Source organism: Vicugna pacos, chromosome 2 (genome assembly GCF_048564905.1).
Source record: "Vicugna pacos chromosome 2, VicPac4, whole genome shotgun sequence".
NCBI lineage: Eukaryota > Metazoa > Chordata > Mammalia > Artiodactyla > Camelidae > Vicugna > Vicugna pacos.
The window spans coordinates 79,989,409-80,005,674 of NC_132988.1; the positions used below are offsets into that span (position 1 = coordinate 79,989,409).

At 31.5% G+C, this 16,266-nt stretch overlaps 1 protein-coding gene across 17 annotated transcripts in view; it reads right to left on the minus strand.

Moving 5' to 3' along the window:
• The window catches only part of MAPK10 (mitogen-activated protein kinase 10), a 441,578-nt gene that overhangs the window by 42,367 nt on the left and 382,945 nt on the right, over positions 1-16,266 (minus strand). For 14 of the 17 annotated variants that reach the window (XM_072942909.1, XM_072942895.1, XM_072942942.1 and 11 more), the window contains one exon: positions 308-490. In XM_072942909.1, coding sequence (XP_072799010.1) covers positions 308-490 — 183 coding nt within the window. Of the gene's footprint in view, positions 1-307; positions 491-11,407; positions 11,480-16,266 lie in introns of all 17 variants that reach the window. The other 3 variants (XM_072942926.1, XM_072942936.1, XM_072942882.1) reach the window with 1 other exon arrangement.

A 16,266-nucleotide genomic window follows, 5' to 3' on the forward strand; every position in this document is an offset into this window, starting at 1 on the left:
GGAACAATTATCTCCATGTATATGACATTGGTGTTTTAGAGTTAACATTGCAATAAAATTTTGAGATTCTAAATAAGTCCCATGAAGCAGTTAATCATCCCACTATCACACACTTCATTACTCCCCTTCTCTCTAAATGTCCAGACAATTTAAAAATCCTTGGTTATTCCTCCTCTGTAAAGAAACAGTTTTTAAAAATATCTCTCCTTAAATTGGGGTAGTTCAAGTTAAAGACAAGTGTCTCTCTGGCTTGCTTATGTACCTGTCACCCACATAGTGGCTCTGAAGTTGTCCCTGGTGAGCTTACCTTTGAGTTTATTGTGCTCGGAGTCCGCTGGGAAGAGGGAATCTGGAAAGAGCTTGGGGAAGGTGAGTCCTGCATACTTGGGCCGATTCTCCACGTAGTTTCTTACTGTGGGTTGCAATTTCTTCATGAATTCTGGGCATGGCGTTCCTAGTTGCTCAATTACCTTGTTCCACTGGTCAATATCTAAGAATTGACGGTTAAGGGCAAAAAGAAGAGCAGGCCACTAGTTCTTGCCTTTCACTAGTTGGGAGACTAACTGCTTTTCAGAATCCTGAGCAGTCAACACAACTGGAGTTCAAATAAGCAACAAAGGACAAAAATGTAATAAAATCAGAGAGTTAGGCAATGAATCCTCTTGGAACTTTAAATTCACTTTTGGAACATATACATTTTGGGGGAACTAACATTACCTAACAAAATAGGACATCATGAAATAGTCTTTGGGTTGTAAAGATGAAAATGTATTTAAATAACACAAGAAGAATTTCTTATACTAAGTTAAACTTCTATATAACCATGTGATTTAGAAGAGAAAGAATATGACATACTATATTATCATGAAATTATTTCAATTATTTTCTAAAAATGACAAATGCACGAATATTTTATAAGATTCATTTACATTTTTCTTAAATTCCTTTTTAGGTTTTTTTTCCCCCTTCCTTTCTCTATCAAATAGGAAATTTCATCATCTGTTAATGTTTTCTACTCATATGCACTATATATAGGATCAATATAAATTTGATAATAAAATAATTCACTAATTATTCACAAAAGACTTTTAAAAAATTCTATTTATCAGAATGGTTGCAGTTTTGTACATATTTTCTTACTTCTGACAATAGTGCCCTGCATCCCTGAATATTGTATTCAATGAGATATGAGGGTAAACATAGGATTTTCAATTTAAGACAATAGATTTCAACCAAGTGCATGTGTTTCAAAAGTATGTTAAGCATGGGGAATTCTACAAGAAAAATATTACATCTCTATGAAAATTAATACTTTCCAAAATTGAGGAGTTTTTAACAGACATACTCCCTAATTGAGATTTTCTTTTTCATTTATTATTGATGTTTAATATTTCAGAGCCTTGAGAATGATAAATACCACTCATGAAAACTCTGAAGAGCCAACTGGAAGAAGTTGATTTCAAACAGATTTCCTCGCCATGTGTCAATAAACAACAGAGGCCTTGGAAAGTCTTAAATCCTAGAGGACAAGCAGTGTTCTTGCCTGTGTTGTTCATTCTTCTACTGCTCTACCCTTCAGTGTAAAGGTAATTCATTTCTGCTAATGTAATTTGTGACAGCTCAGGAATCTTACCATATTACTTAATTGAGATTTGCACAATCTTTACCCCAGCTATGCATTAGGGTTGGACGAAAAAAAAGATGGGCAGTCCTGACAGAAGACAAAATTAACTATATTCAACCAAAATAAAAGCAGAATGCAAACAATGCAGATAGGTGATTGAACAAAGATAAAATCAAGCTAATTTACAAATCCTCTTCTATCTCCCTTGTAATCTGGTTGAATAAAATTTAAATTATTACATATCCTCACAGTTACTGGGATAAAAAATATATATGATTGTGTAACATCAAGAAATGAAGGGTTGGAAAATATTCCTTTACAAAACAACAGGAATAATTAAACAAGGACATGTTTCAATAAAAATTCATCTAAGTTACTATGTGAATGAGAATATAGCAGTAAGTCAGAATTATTAAAATAAACTAAAAAATCATAAAAGGTTAGAGTTAAAAGTTACCCTTAAACAAAAGCTGATGTTAGCACTATGGATATAGGTAAGCTGTAACTACTTATACTTAGATATATTTAAATAGAAACCATTAATGCAGTTAAATATATATCAATACTTACATTGTAAATTATGGAAAGAGATCTACTCTCTAATACAGTTACATTATCATACCCTAAACAAGCCATCATTTAATCATTGGTCAAATTTCTTTAGAATTCTAAAGATTTGATGTCAAACTAAAGGCAAGGACAAAGAAGCTGCCAGACTGTTTGTGAATGAGTCATTTAACAAAGTTGGCAAAATACTCCAACACACTATTATATTCTAGACACATTTAGCTACCACTCTACAGTTATTTAGTAAAAAAATGAACTGCTTTTAAATTATCATTCCCAAAACAATTATATGGCATTTTTACACTAAAGTTTAAGGAGAGCCAAATATTCTGGAATTAGTTAAATAAGAACTGTTAACATATTTCTTGATACAAGTTATAATTAAGCTATATAGAGGCACTCAGCACACTTTCCTATCTTAGATTGCTTTTTAGATGAAACACTATAGTTGTCCTTGATGCCATGGTTTACAAAAGAAAGGAGGCAAGAATCTTTATTATTGTTAATAAAATAGTTGAATGTTCTAACTGCAAATACGTGGTATAGGCATCTTTAAAAAGTGTATGTCTTTACTTTAACCAATCCATTTCAAGTTTTCTTCCCACAAACATGACTAGTTATATTTAAGTGGTAAGGATCTGTTTTCCAGATGTTCACAGGATTACAACATGAACAACTATGTCCACTATCCTTAGTTAACCACATGATTTTCTTTTACATTCATAATTAACCAAATATAAACCAAGATAGAAAGTCGTATCTCCTGGCTCCAAATCCAGTGTTTATTCCAAGGATTCCATTAAGAAAACGAGCAGGTTTAAAACTGAGGTGGTAAAAATTCTTTTAATTTGGCCATGAAGTTGACGGTATAGTTATATCAGGCAATTTCTCTTAAAAAATGCCTCTGAAGCTGCTTTCCTACTCTATCAGAAAACATATCCACATAAAACAACTAATTTTATTAATACTTTGAATATAAAATAGGTGATACATTATTAAAAAAAGTTAATCATCAGATTTCCACAATGATTATATTTTTTTAAAATATAGAAAATATTAACTAAGTTTCTTATGATTATGTGTTAGTGTTAACATATAAATTTTTTTTTAGAGAATGGCCAAAATCCCTTTTTGCAAAAGGATTTCTTTGCTTTAGGACATTAGTAAGTCAGTATTTTTCCATGATGAGTAAGGATATGAATATTTACAGATTCCAGCTGGTGCAGTTACCAAAAAAGTAATAAATATATTTTAAATATTTTTGATTTACTCTTTAAGAAATTATCATACAATGTAATTATCAAAGGTATTTAATACAAATTGAAAATGTCATTTAATAGGAATTATTTGACAATTTCTTCATCTAATTCTAAAGTCACTACATAAAAATAGTCATATTGCAAAAAGTCATATTACAAAATAGTCTTATTACATATTACATTGATTTTATAAATAAAGTATGATAAGATAATGTGCAAATTTGACTATTACTAATGTCAGGAAACAGTATTATAATAGATGAATAAAGCAAGTATAGATTGTAAAAATGATTATTTGAAATCCTGAGATTGAAAATTATCTCAGCTAATTTTTATTAATTAGCTAAGAACTTACATTTTATGCTTCAATTTCCTTGGTTGAGAATATTTCTAAAATATATAACAAACTGCCTTGAACCTAATGAATGAAAAGTGACTTGATATTTTCTGAGCATTTTGGGTCATAATTTATACTATGCACATTTAAGCTTTCAGAAGCTACAAAGTGGACCCATAAAGAGTCATTTAACGATCTCACTCTACTATGCCCTTTGAATTACTGTATCCTCACGGTTTTTTTTTTTTCCCATTATTGATTACTTTTTTGCTATGTTGAATATGGTTTCCAGAGATGACACCTTCATGAATTCAGATTTGCTTTCTTCCCTGCTCTAAGCCTTATATTCAATATTTTGTGCAAAAAAATTTTGGCATCTATTTGTAACTTAAAGAATACCAGTGCCTGTCTCCAAATTCTTAACTATTTTTTTTATAAGATAATACTGTTTAAGAGTACTGACTGCATAGAAAAGTTCCGGGAGAGGCTATTTCATGTTGCAAGCCAACTGGCTGCCTGGTTGGCAGTGTGCTGAGTATTATTCTTGGCTTTATGCTAGCCCTATAGGTAAGAATATTGTAATCAGTTAGTTATGTCTGCAATGAGTGTGCAATAAGGAAGTGGAGGCATGCATGCCATGTGTTAGGCATCATGATATAAAACTGTGGTTCCCAAACTGAATATTCATAACATAGGGAACTTACAAAATTACAGATCACTGCCTTCTCCCCACTGATCTACAAGATTCTGAGTTCATACGCCTGGCTTGACACCACGAAAAAACCCACCAACAGTTAACTGCAATCCAGATGGTCCCTGGACTATATTTGAGAAATACTAACAATCTCTTGTGAATTACTAAATCCAGATTTAAGAATAAAATACTAACATGTTTCAGTTTTATGACATAAATTAGAATAGAGTCAGTTTCATCAAGAGATTATTCCACATCTATTTCCTATGGAAAACTTAGGGGTCGTTCATCTGGAAATATTTAAGGGAAAGAAAAGTTCTAATATTTGTTCCTTTTCTGCATGTCACTTTCCTGAAAAAAAAAGATGGAAAATTATGACAAATGGTACATATAGGCTACAGGCAGAGGAAGAGGGGTTCTACCCATCAACATCTAGGGAAGGACTGAAAGTATATGCTGCTATCACATATATATGTGGGATGGTTTTATATCACCCTGTATATTATATGGAGTTCTACTCATGGAAAGTACAAAAGCTATTCAATTTAAGTTTAAAATATTTGCCAATTTATTTTTCAATAACTACTCCATACTTCTCTATGATAAAATTTGTTTTCAAAAGAACTCTAACTTCTGAGGACATTGTAAAGATCAGGATAGAAATATACATATATTTCTGTATTGTAGAATATCCATATATATACACACACATGTCTATACATACAACAGAAATCTGGATCCAGATTTTCATGGTTATATCTTGAGTTGTTTTGTTACTTTAAAAAATATTTTTACTTTTTTTTCATTTGAAAATGTTCTTTTCCTCTAAAAAGTCCCCCTCAAATTCTGGTATCATAAAATATAAATGTGACTTAATGCACAATTGTAGCTAACATCAGTTTTCATTATAAATGAGCATAGTAAAAGGAAATATTACAAGTCAAAACATATAAAAACCTCAAAGGTGACAAGTTGAGTAAAAGGCTCTTTGTTCCCTGGCAGCAGATTGCTAATGGAATGCTGTAGGACATGGAATATCCAAAGACTGAGATTTGAAGCATGATGTATCTGCATCTCAGTATAATCTATTTTTATTTAACCTATATTTACTTATAAAGCAAAAAGTGGAGAGACATTTCACATATAAGCAAATCCAGTATATATTAATGTGTGTCACAATGGTAGAATTCTCATAAAGTTATTAAAGGGTAATCTTTGGAGCCTCTCACTTACACATGTCCCTTATAAGACTCAGTACCTAGTTTTGCACTTATAAAATTGATTATTTTTGTACATAATACCCTCCTCCAACTGTATGATATTCTGGCCTCACAAAACCTAGATCTGACTCTACTTGCATTTTGAAACTGGAAGAGGTCTTGGAGATCACTTAAATTGACATCTGTATTTTGTAGATAAAAAATATCAAGGTCCTTTAAAAACTAGTACATAATATGACTTTAAACAAAGGAAGTAATACAAACAACTCCCAACACTAAAAGAAATGCAGAATTCTGTTTAACAGAAGTTTATGTGACACTGTGCTCTGTTCTGTGATACCCTCTCTGAAAGATCACATCCATTTCTGGGTATAACACTATAGAAGAGAAAAGTTAAGAAGAGACAATCAAGTTTATATGAGGTTAAGAAAACATGCTATATGAAGCATACTTGACAAAACTTTATTTTTGGATGCCAATAACACGTAAGTTCAGTCTTTTCACTGTGTCCTATTATCTCCTATGGTTTTTAAAGCACCTTTTCTTTTTTTAACTATTTAAATTTTATTTTTTATTGAAGTGTAGTTGATTTACAATGTTAGTTTCAGGTGGACAGCAAAGCGATTAAATTATATACATACATACATGTATTTTGTCTTTTCAGATTCTTTCAGAAAGACTCTTTCTGAAAGAATCTGAAAAGACAAAACTTTTATGTTACAACTCAAAAAAGAAAAAGGCAATCCCTGCTTTCCATCTAGGAACTTTGTTCACTCTTGTCTCTTAGCTGTCATCATCTTCTAATATACTGTGCCTTTTATTTTCAATTTCATGATGATAAAGATTCTTATCAGTTTTGTTTCCTTATATAACCCTAGAGACAAAAAGTGCCCAGCTCATAGTAGGTGTTCAGAAATATTTACTGAATAAATGAATGTCTACTTTATGTCCAGAGTTTTTTCACAGAGATAAAGTAAAAACTAGGGGAGAGAAAATGTTCAAAGAAACAAAATCTGAGAAATTCCAGGGACTGGAAATAGGCTGGAATTCAGGAAATACAGTGAATTCTGGGACATAATAAAAAGAAATCCACACCTAGTAACATGGGAGAGAAACAGCAGACAACCAAAGATCAAGAAAATAATTCCTAAATGAAAACAGAGAAAGGGACTGACTATGTCCAATGATGACTATCACACTGGCAGGTAACTATTCAACAGCAATATTGGGAACAAAAAGCCCATGGAATAACAATTTTTAAACACTGGAAGAAAATAACTGATACTAAAATTCTATGTCCAACAAAGCTATCTTTCAAATAAGGGAAAACCAATCAGAAAAACAGAGTTTTATCATCAAAGACTCCCATTAAAGAACTTCTAAAGGATTTACCTCAGAAGGAAAGAAAGTAATCTCAAAATAAAGGTTCAAATTGCAAGAAGTAATGATAAGCACAAAAATTATTATCATAAGGGTAAATCTAAACAAACTCTACCTGTATGCAGTCAAATGACAATAATGTCAATTTTTGCATCTGAAGAAAGAGAACTAAAATACTAGGTGTAGACAGAATATTTAAATTGGTATAGTAATGGTCTAAATTAAAGTAGCACATGCTAAGATTCTTGTGCATTCAGGAGAAAGATAAAAATTGTCTGAATTAAAACAGCAACTCTCCACAAATTGAACTATAGATCAATATAATTCCAATATAAATATCAATAGGGACCACTTTATAGACATTAGCAAGTCAATTCTAAAATATTTAAGGAAGAGCAATGTTCATTAATAGCAAAGATACTTCTGAAGAAGACAAAAAAAAGTGGATATTTACCTCACCCGATGTAAGTGTGTAGTATAGATTTGTCTTCACTTAGAAACTGTAGGAGTGGTATAGAGATGGACAAACAAACCAGTGGAACAGAATATAGAGCCCAGAATCTGATACCCCTTCCCTCTAAATGTGAAAACATATGACAAAGACAGCATTATAGATCAATAAAGAAAGAAAAGCTAATCAGTAAATGGAACTGAAATCCCTCTTTCATACCATACACAAAAATCAATTCTAAGTGAACTAAAGGCTTAAATGCAAAAGATTAAGACATTCACAGTAAAATTATTAGAGAATACAAAGGCATCATGGGTTCTTAAACAAGACTTAAAACTACATGAATCATAAAAAAAAAAACAAGATTGTGAAATTCCAAAATCACCATAAAATAAAATGGGAAAATAATCTAAATACAGGGAGAAGATATTTGCAACACATAAAACTGACAAAGATTATGTGCCAGAATATATAAAGAGCTCGTACTAATTAGTTTTTTAAAATACAATAGAAAAAAATTGTTTTTAAAATACAAAAGATGTATTACCAAGGGGAAAATACTAATGGCCAGTAAATATAGGAAAAGACGCTTTACCCTCCTTTGTAAAGAAAACATGAAATAGGATTTTATATCCAAGAGATTGGTAACAAATTTAAAAACAAACCTAACAATACCAAGAGTTGGTAAGGGTGTGGGGTAGACAGTTACATTTATATACTGCTATTCTGGAAATCAATCTGATGTTACATAGTCAGGTTTAAAATGTGCACACCTGTGAGCCCAGGAATTTATCATAAAGAATCTTGTCCAAATGTTCCTAGATACATATATTATTCATAGCACTATTGTTTATAAAAGCAAAAATGAAAACTCAATATATTCTCAGTGTATTCATAGGAGAATGGATTTATTGTAGAATATTCATAGACTGGTATACTATAGAGCAATGAAAAAGAATGAACTATTTCTGATGCATCAACATGGATAAATCTTAAAAATATACTGTTAACTTCAAAAAAAGCAAGTCACAAAATAATAATACAATATGTAAAATGCGTAAAACTAAACCAAATGTTGCTTAGGGATCAATATGCATGTGTTAAAAATATAAGGAAGTCAAAGAGATTGTCAAAACATGTCTTTAGTACTGTGGTGACCTCTGGAGAGAAGAAAGAGTATGAGTGGGGAGGAACACACAAAAAATTCAAAGGCATTGATAATGTTCTATTTTTTAACCTGAGTAGTAATACATGTGTGTTCATGTTATTGATCTTCTTCAAAAGCTGTATATTTAGTATTAATTCACATATGCAATATAAAATATTTGGTAACTTTTAAAGTAAAAGTGTCTACCATGATGTAATTCACTGGGAGATCTCTCAAAAGAAAAATATCTCAAAAGTTGAATTATGAGCTTTTGCAGAGAGTTTAAAACATTTGATCTGAATAAAATTCAACTACTACATACTTTAAAATACATCTAATAAAGTAGCATATAAGTATATACAATATTCAGAACTATTTATGGCTATCTAAATTTCTCAATGCTAAAAAAAATGTGTTGAGTTTGTTTAGACATTAAAGATAAAGGGAGTAAGACCTTATTAATATTTTAGGTTTTGCTGTTGGTTAGTTTATATATTAATAAGATATGCATAGCTCATACCGCAAGGACTTTTGTCAGTCATTTATTTTGAGAATGTCTTCATATAAATGAGAATATGTTGATTAAAAATAGTATATGACTCCCAATGATGTATTGCATAGATGTATACTATACATATTATATATCTAATAGATTTAGGTGTAATTTTATTACCACTTTCAGATATGCTATTTTTAATAATAAGGAATTTGTTAAAACAAGTAATCTGTCTTGCATTTTAAGAGTTTAACTTTATGATACTCAGTGTTCATAATGTATTTGCTTAAAAAATACTGATTTAAACTTACCAACATGTTTGAAATGATTAAAAGACCACATCCTACACTCGGTGGAGACACTTTTGAAAATAATTCCCACTTGCCCTTCAAAATGTTTTAAAATGTATCCCTATACAAGAGTGCCAGGAGTAAATCAATATAAAAATACCAGGCTCAAGCATTGAAAGGGCATTTGCTATGAGACTTTTTAACATTAACAGCAACCCAAAGCTTTACTTATAGGGAATTTTGAAACCCAAGTTAAGAAATGATAATCGAGCAACTTATCTCAAGAAATGAATTCTGAGAAATGCTAATCTGTATTTAATAACTCAGTTGTGGAAATCTGATTTGGTTTTCTTTAAAAAATTATGAAAAGTAATGAAAATCAATCATTTTCATTTATAGGTGGCAAATGTTCATTTTAGTCATCAATTATTCAAGTACAATGAACTTCTGAAAAATCACAGAGTACGAAGGTAACAGATTAAGTCTATTTTCATCAATGTTGAAAATTAGCCAAAACTTAAGAACTGTTTAATGTTCATGTCCAAGGGCCAAATTCAAGTTTATAATTCATTGAGAATTAAAGAAATCTTGTTTTTTTTTAATCTAAAGGAAATCAGTTTTTGTCAAACCAACATACTTATTAAATAGCATTAACATAAACATGAATGTGGTAAATTCATAGATGCTATTTAATAAAATGCTTATGTAGAAGACAAAACTGCAATATAGACATAACATTTTTAGAAGTAAATGTGTTTCATATGTCATACCAAAAAAATTTTCAGTAAGAATAGAAGTAAAAGTAGTGCAGCTTTATTTTTAACTAAATAAAACATCTCATGTTAAGTTTTTTTATTCAACAAAAACTAATTGCCTACTTCAGTCATTTCATAAACTGGTTCTTTAATACATACAGAGAATATGTGTATGAAATTATATATATGTCATATATTAATCCCCAAAGAGAATGGCTAATCGCAATATGGTTAGGCTATATTAGTAATTAGATTTATTTTAATTATACATTAAAACCCCATTATTTTAGGTTCGATTTAGTTTGGTTTTGAATTATGATCCTTTAAGCAGAGGTTTTATCTTTAGTATGATGAGGACATAATATTTTCATAGGTGACAGTGTAGGAGGATACTTAACTGAAGAAAACAAGTTATACGCCCATATACTAATCACACACTATCCATATCTTTTTAACACTTCGAAGCCTCTAGAATCTTTACTTGCTAATTATTAACTGCTTAAGAGGGGATCACCTTTACTTATCCAAGTGATATAAACTTGTTTCTTCAGATATTTTATATAATCATTACTAATTAATGAGGTTTTAATTTTGCACTTGTTAATAATGTGGAGAAAATGAAAGCAGGAATTGACATTATTACCACTAGAAACTAAGTAAATGAGGAAAAGAATTTTAGAAGATCAATTTAAAATTGAAATTCATATGCATGCTCTCCAAATGTGCTAAAAGTAAACTTACTGTATTTGTGGGTGAACATAAATCTAACTGATAAAAGATTTCCATGCCAAGTGACTTTCTTATGATATAAAAGCATAAATCTTCAGCCTTAAACTGAAAGATTTTATCATGTATTATCTAGCTGTGAATATAACTTAATTTTAAAACTTAAAAAAAACGGTAAAAAAGAGTATATCATTGTTATTAGTTTCATAGGACTGAATTAAGGCAGATCTTTTGATACCATGTTGAATGTTTCATATTTGATGCTGTATTATTCACATAAGATCTTGCTAGGAGACAAGGTTACTCTACCATAATGCCAGCTGGTAAACATTTGACATTGGAGTCTCACAGAACGCCTCTAAGGAGAGTGAATAGACACCGTCAGCAGTACTGTATTGGAGACCAAAGTGAATTGATTGAGAATGACACCCATAGAGACCACAGGCTGCTAAGAAGGATACGATCAGTGCCAGGAAACAGCACTGCACCTTTTATCATTTCTCCCATGATGCACCCTACTGACCACATGTCAACTGAAAACAAAAATGAAATGAAGATAAACAAGAAGACAGGAATAGAACAGCAAATAAATGAAAGCACTTGACTACCCATGCCATAGAGCAATGGTCTGACCTTTTGCTGACTAGATAAGAGTCCAGTCTTACAGTACTTTAAAACAGTGGGACGGAGAGAACACAAGAACGTTGGGGCCCTTTCTGCTATGCAACCGAACTACCAATGCCACTCAATGCCATTCACTGCCACCTGATGTGAAACAATATTACTTTGCAATTATAATTCTGTGATTAATTTGGTTTCTGATTTTAAAAGGTCTAATTTGCATTCATCTACTAGAATCCTACCAATTTGTACTGTAAATTATTCTAGATTGTGTTAATATGGGAAACATGCAAACTGGTTTCTTTTTCACTCTTTTGTACACCATACTTGGAGAAAAAAAAGAAAAGCTGAGCTGCCAGCAACCTTGGAGGAAAGGGTATCTTTTATAAAACACACTTACTCTTGTCTATAAATATGAATAAATTTCTGGAAGTGAAATGCTAGCTCAAGAGTGAATGTTTTGGAATATGCTGGCTCAGTTTAATTGACTCCAATCAAAGGAGCATGTTTCTAAACAGCAAGCCTTGTCTTTTTCTCATAAACATGGTTGCTTTGTAATGGTAAGAAATTCTGGCTTTCAAACTGAGATGGTTCAACATGAAATGAACAACATGACTTGAAGACGTAACACTTCTTCTGAGACTGTGAATCAAAAGAAACCTGGAATTCAAGGTGAAATTACAGTGGTCTCTCTGATATTGCCAATTACCATCCAGAACTTAAAACCAGGAAGCTAGGGCAGAAGGTACTTGGGTGGGGGTGGAGGTGGAGACAAAATTGGAAAAGGCGAAGCAAGAAAGTGAAATCTCTCTCTTTAACTATACTTGGTTACTCACGTGTTCCTACTGAAAACTCAGGAAAAAAAAGATAGGTCATTCTTATGGGGGAAAATAACCTAGAAGAATAAGGGAAGTTGAGGGGGAACAAATAGGGAAAGGCATTAAGATAGCAGCACACTATAATTTTGCTCCACTTACTCTTCAAATTACATCCTGTAATTTGGCAGTCACCTTAGAGAATTCCTCATGAGATTCTTTCCAATGTGAAAATCTCACTCAGGTTAAACTCAAAGTTTCCAAAGTTTGACTTAACACCTAAACAGAGTGATCACTGCAAAGAAATGGTTACAGCTTTAAAGGTGATAAGCATACCCAGAGAAGCAAATTTGTTTTGCTTCCATTTTAGGAAAGCAAGTGACATGCAGAAATATCAGGGAAAGATAGAGCAAACAGTTGTGCAGCCCTTTATTATTAATGCATTTGTAATTCCAGATAATACCTGTCTCACAAGAGGTGAGCACTTTGATTAAAGGGGACAAAAGATCTCTGAAAATGTATTTGTTTTTGAATTGCAAATATTCTTATTATACTGTCCAAATGACCAGTCTGACTAAGTTGTTATTTATCATGTATCTACTTTTTATAGATATTGTGGGAGAGAGAGAGAAAATAATAGTGCTAGAAACTCAATAAGCAAGATTTTTCTCTTTCCTGGATCCATTTAAACTTTTGGAAAAAGGCTGTTTCTGCCATAGACCTATCTGTAGTCAGAAAACATCTATTTTTATTTTTTATTTAATGTAAAAACATCTCTTCTATGTTATCTCTGGCAAATACCCTTTTTTTTTCTGCTGCAGAACTAACTTCATTGCTTTCTAACTATATAACCTTGGCCAGGTTACTTCATCTTTCTTTTCATCCTCTAAAATGTGGATAATAAATGGTACTTATTATGTAAAATGTTGTAAGACTTAAAACGATTATGCTTGGTAAAGATCCTTCCACATTGTCTGGTCATAGGAAGTCCTCAATAAATGTTAGTTATGTGTCCCTATGCATTTTTATATGTGTGTGTGTATCTATGAATTAAATGTATTTAAGAAAGGCTTATTTATTATTTATATAATGCTATATTGTATCTTATATTTATACATGTAATTAAGAATTGTTTCCAATGAAGGAAGCTCACTCATCACTCACTGAGTGATCCTTTTCACTGCTGAAACCACTTAGAAAGGCATTCCCTGTACTGAATCACAGCTGACTCCATGGAAGGTCTCTTCATTATCTAAACAGGAATTACCCTGTTCCCTAATCCAAAAAATAACCTAAAAATATGCGAATTTATCTACAATCCCTGACCACTCTTCTCCTAAAACTGGCAAATTTTCATCCTTCAGACTAAAATCCCTTCATTTTCACTCTCCCTCACATATGCCTTTAAACAACAGCAACAACAAAACAGCCGACAACCTGAGTGGAATCTTAGTCCCTGTGTTGTTTCAGCCTCAATTGGCTCCAGACAGTTGTTGGTTTAATAACTGGTCTATCTCCTGGTTCTCATTTGTGTGGCTCTGCGGATACAGATATTCCAAAGTAAAAGGAGAATATTTTTAGAAATGTGTCCTCATATCAGAACCTAAAATAGACTTAATAGAACACAAAGCTTTTGCATAAAAGTAATGCAGAGAGATATAAACTCTAGATCTGAACTACCAATGAATATATTGAATTCTATTTTCTTTATTTAATATATCTTTCCTGGGTAATAATACCCTGGAAATCCCTCCAACTTCCAATTTCCACTCAAACTTTCTTATTCCTACAGATTATCCATGCTATGCCACTGAAGTGCTAAGCCTTGTATCTGGGAACGATAAACTCTATTATTACAAATTACCCAAGTGGAGTATATGCACATGAATCTATGTCGATTTTTATTATGAAAGACAGGATTATTTCTCAAGAGAAAGCCATTGCACCAAATTTTATGAATCAGTCGTCACAATTGTAACAGGAAACAGGTAGTAAAAGGATTCGATACTAAATCCTGTTGGGACAATGGGTGGCAGTAAGCCTTCCCTCAACTAATGTGTGTATCTGTTTATCAGAGTGAGACTGGATTATTTTACGAAGTTTTCAAGATATTCCAAGAATACTGACTGTGCATGCACCTAAGAAGAAATAGGGAAATTCAATCACAGTTGGAAACTGGATTTTGATGCTTTCTAAGATGATCTGATATAATATTTGGGTCTCCATAAAGTTTTGTACACGAATGCTGCCCAGATAGAATTCTGGTTGCTTTTATGATTCTGACTCATTACATTTCCCCTCCCACCATCAGTATTCCCATAGGCAAAAAGCAGATTCATTTGCAATTGTGACACTCAGAAACTGAGTCACTTTCCTTAGAAAGAATGTTAAGTTTTGGTGTTACTAAAATAAACAGTCATCAGTTTTCTAAGTGAGAAAATCTCAAGTGTACTATAATTTGTCAGGTATTAGATTAAATAAATTATCTTTTTTCTGCTCTATGCAAGAGATAGGAATGATATAATATAGGCCCTGGCAGTTTAAATCTAAATAAAGAAAGCACTTTATTGCTACTTCCACACTCTGCCTAATGGCTTGGATTGTGATCTATGATGAAATATTTTTGGACTGTGTGAGCTTCAATCCAGCAACCGGATAAATGTTTCCTATCTAGCAAATTGTGAGGCTCTAATAACACAATTGTAAGACCATACTGCTTTTCTCCTCAACCTAATTATATGTTCATTTAGCATAGGATTCAGACAATGGGTTTTGATAAATTTTCTTTCAACGAATACGTCAAAGTACAATAGCAAGAAGATGTAATATGGTTTTCTAAAATCAGAACACCATTCCTTTGAAAAGCTTGTTTTAAAAGTTATAAATTTAATTAGATATTTAACAAAAGCACATTGTTTTAAACTTCAGTGCAAAGATGGAGTTGTAAAAGACTACTGATATGCATAAATAAACAGAGAATGTACCTATTTTGCACTTGTAAATCTAAGTAAGAAAAGTAAAAAACTTTCATGGAACACAATGCTAAATATTTTAATGCCAGGAAATAGGAAAGATTTTCTCCTTGAGTCTACTTATTCAACCTGCTTTTCTTTCTTTATAACTTCTATGGTATCATTAATTTTTAGCCTTTATTTTAAAGATACTATAACCTTGACTCCCTTTTTTAACAAAACAAAAATATCCGTTAAAACTTACAATAAAGAAGAAAACCTTTAGCTATATATTAAATTATATAAATCTTTAATTTTAAATTTATACTAAATTATAAATAAAACTGTAGACTAATGGATTTACAAAATATTCTGCCATAAAAAGATTTAATAATTTTTTTTACTGCATCAAACTTTTTAAAATTGTCATCTTTAAAATCCATGTAATTCTACAGTGTATATAAATAAGGAATTTAAAGAAATCTTGATGCTGAAAAAAATGTTTTTCTTTAAACTTTCTATGTTCTGATGAACAAATAGTAGATGCTAGCTCTGAATATCTCATGTCATCACCAAATTAAATACAAGCTCCCTGAAGATTCGGGTAATTATCCTTAGTTCATTCTGTACGTCAACTCGAAGAAGTGCTCTAGTAAGTGACAAACTATTCATTTTCTTTCCTTTTACTGTTGAATTCGTAGATAATTTTGGTTTCTCATCTTCTGAGAAAATTTTTTACTCTAGATGGTCTTTTTTAGTTATTTCTATTTTTTACACTTTACTTAATTCAATTTGAAGGTTATCTGGGCTGGAATGCTTCCAAACCAACTTCATACACAAAAATCAGAGTTCCTTTTCTTTTGAAGGTATTTACAGGTATGTGTATGTTTGTAAACATCTAATGTTTAATATGTATCAGATGACTACCAGCAC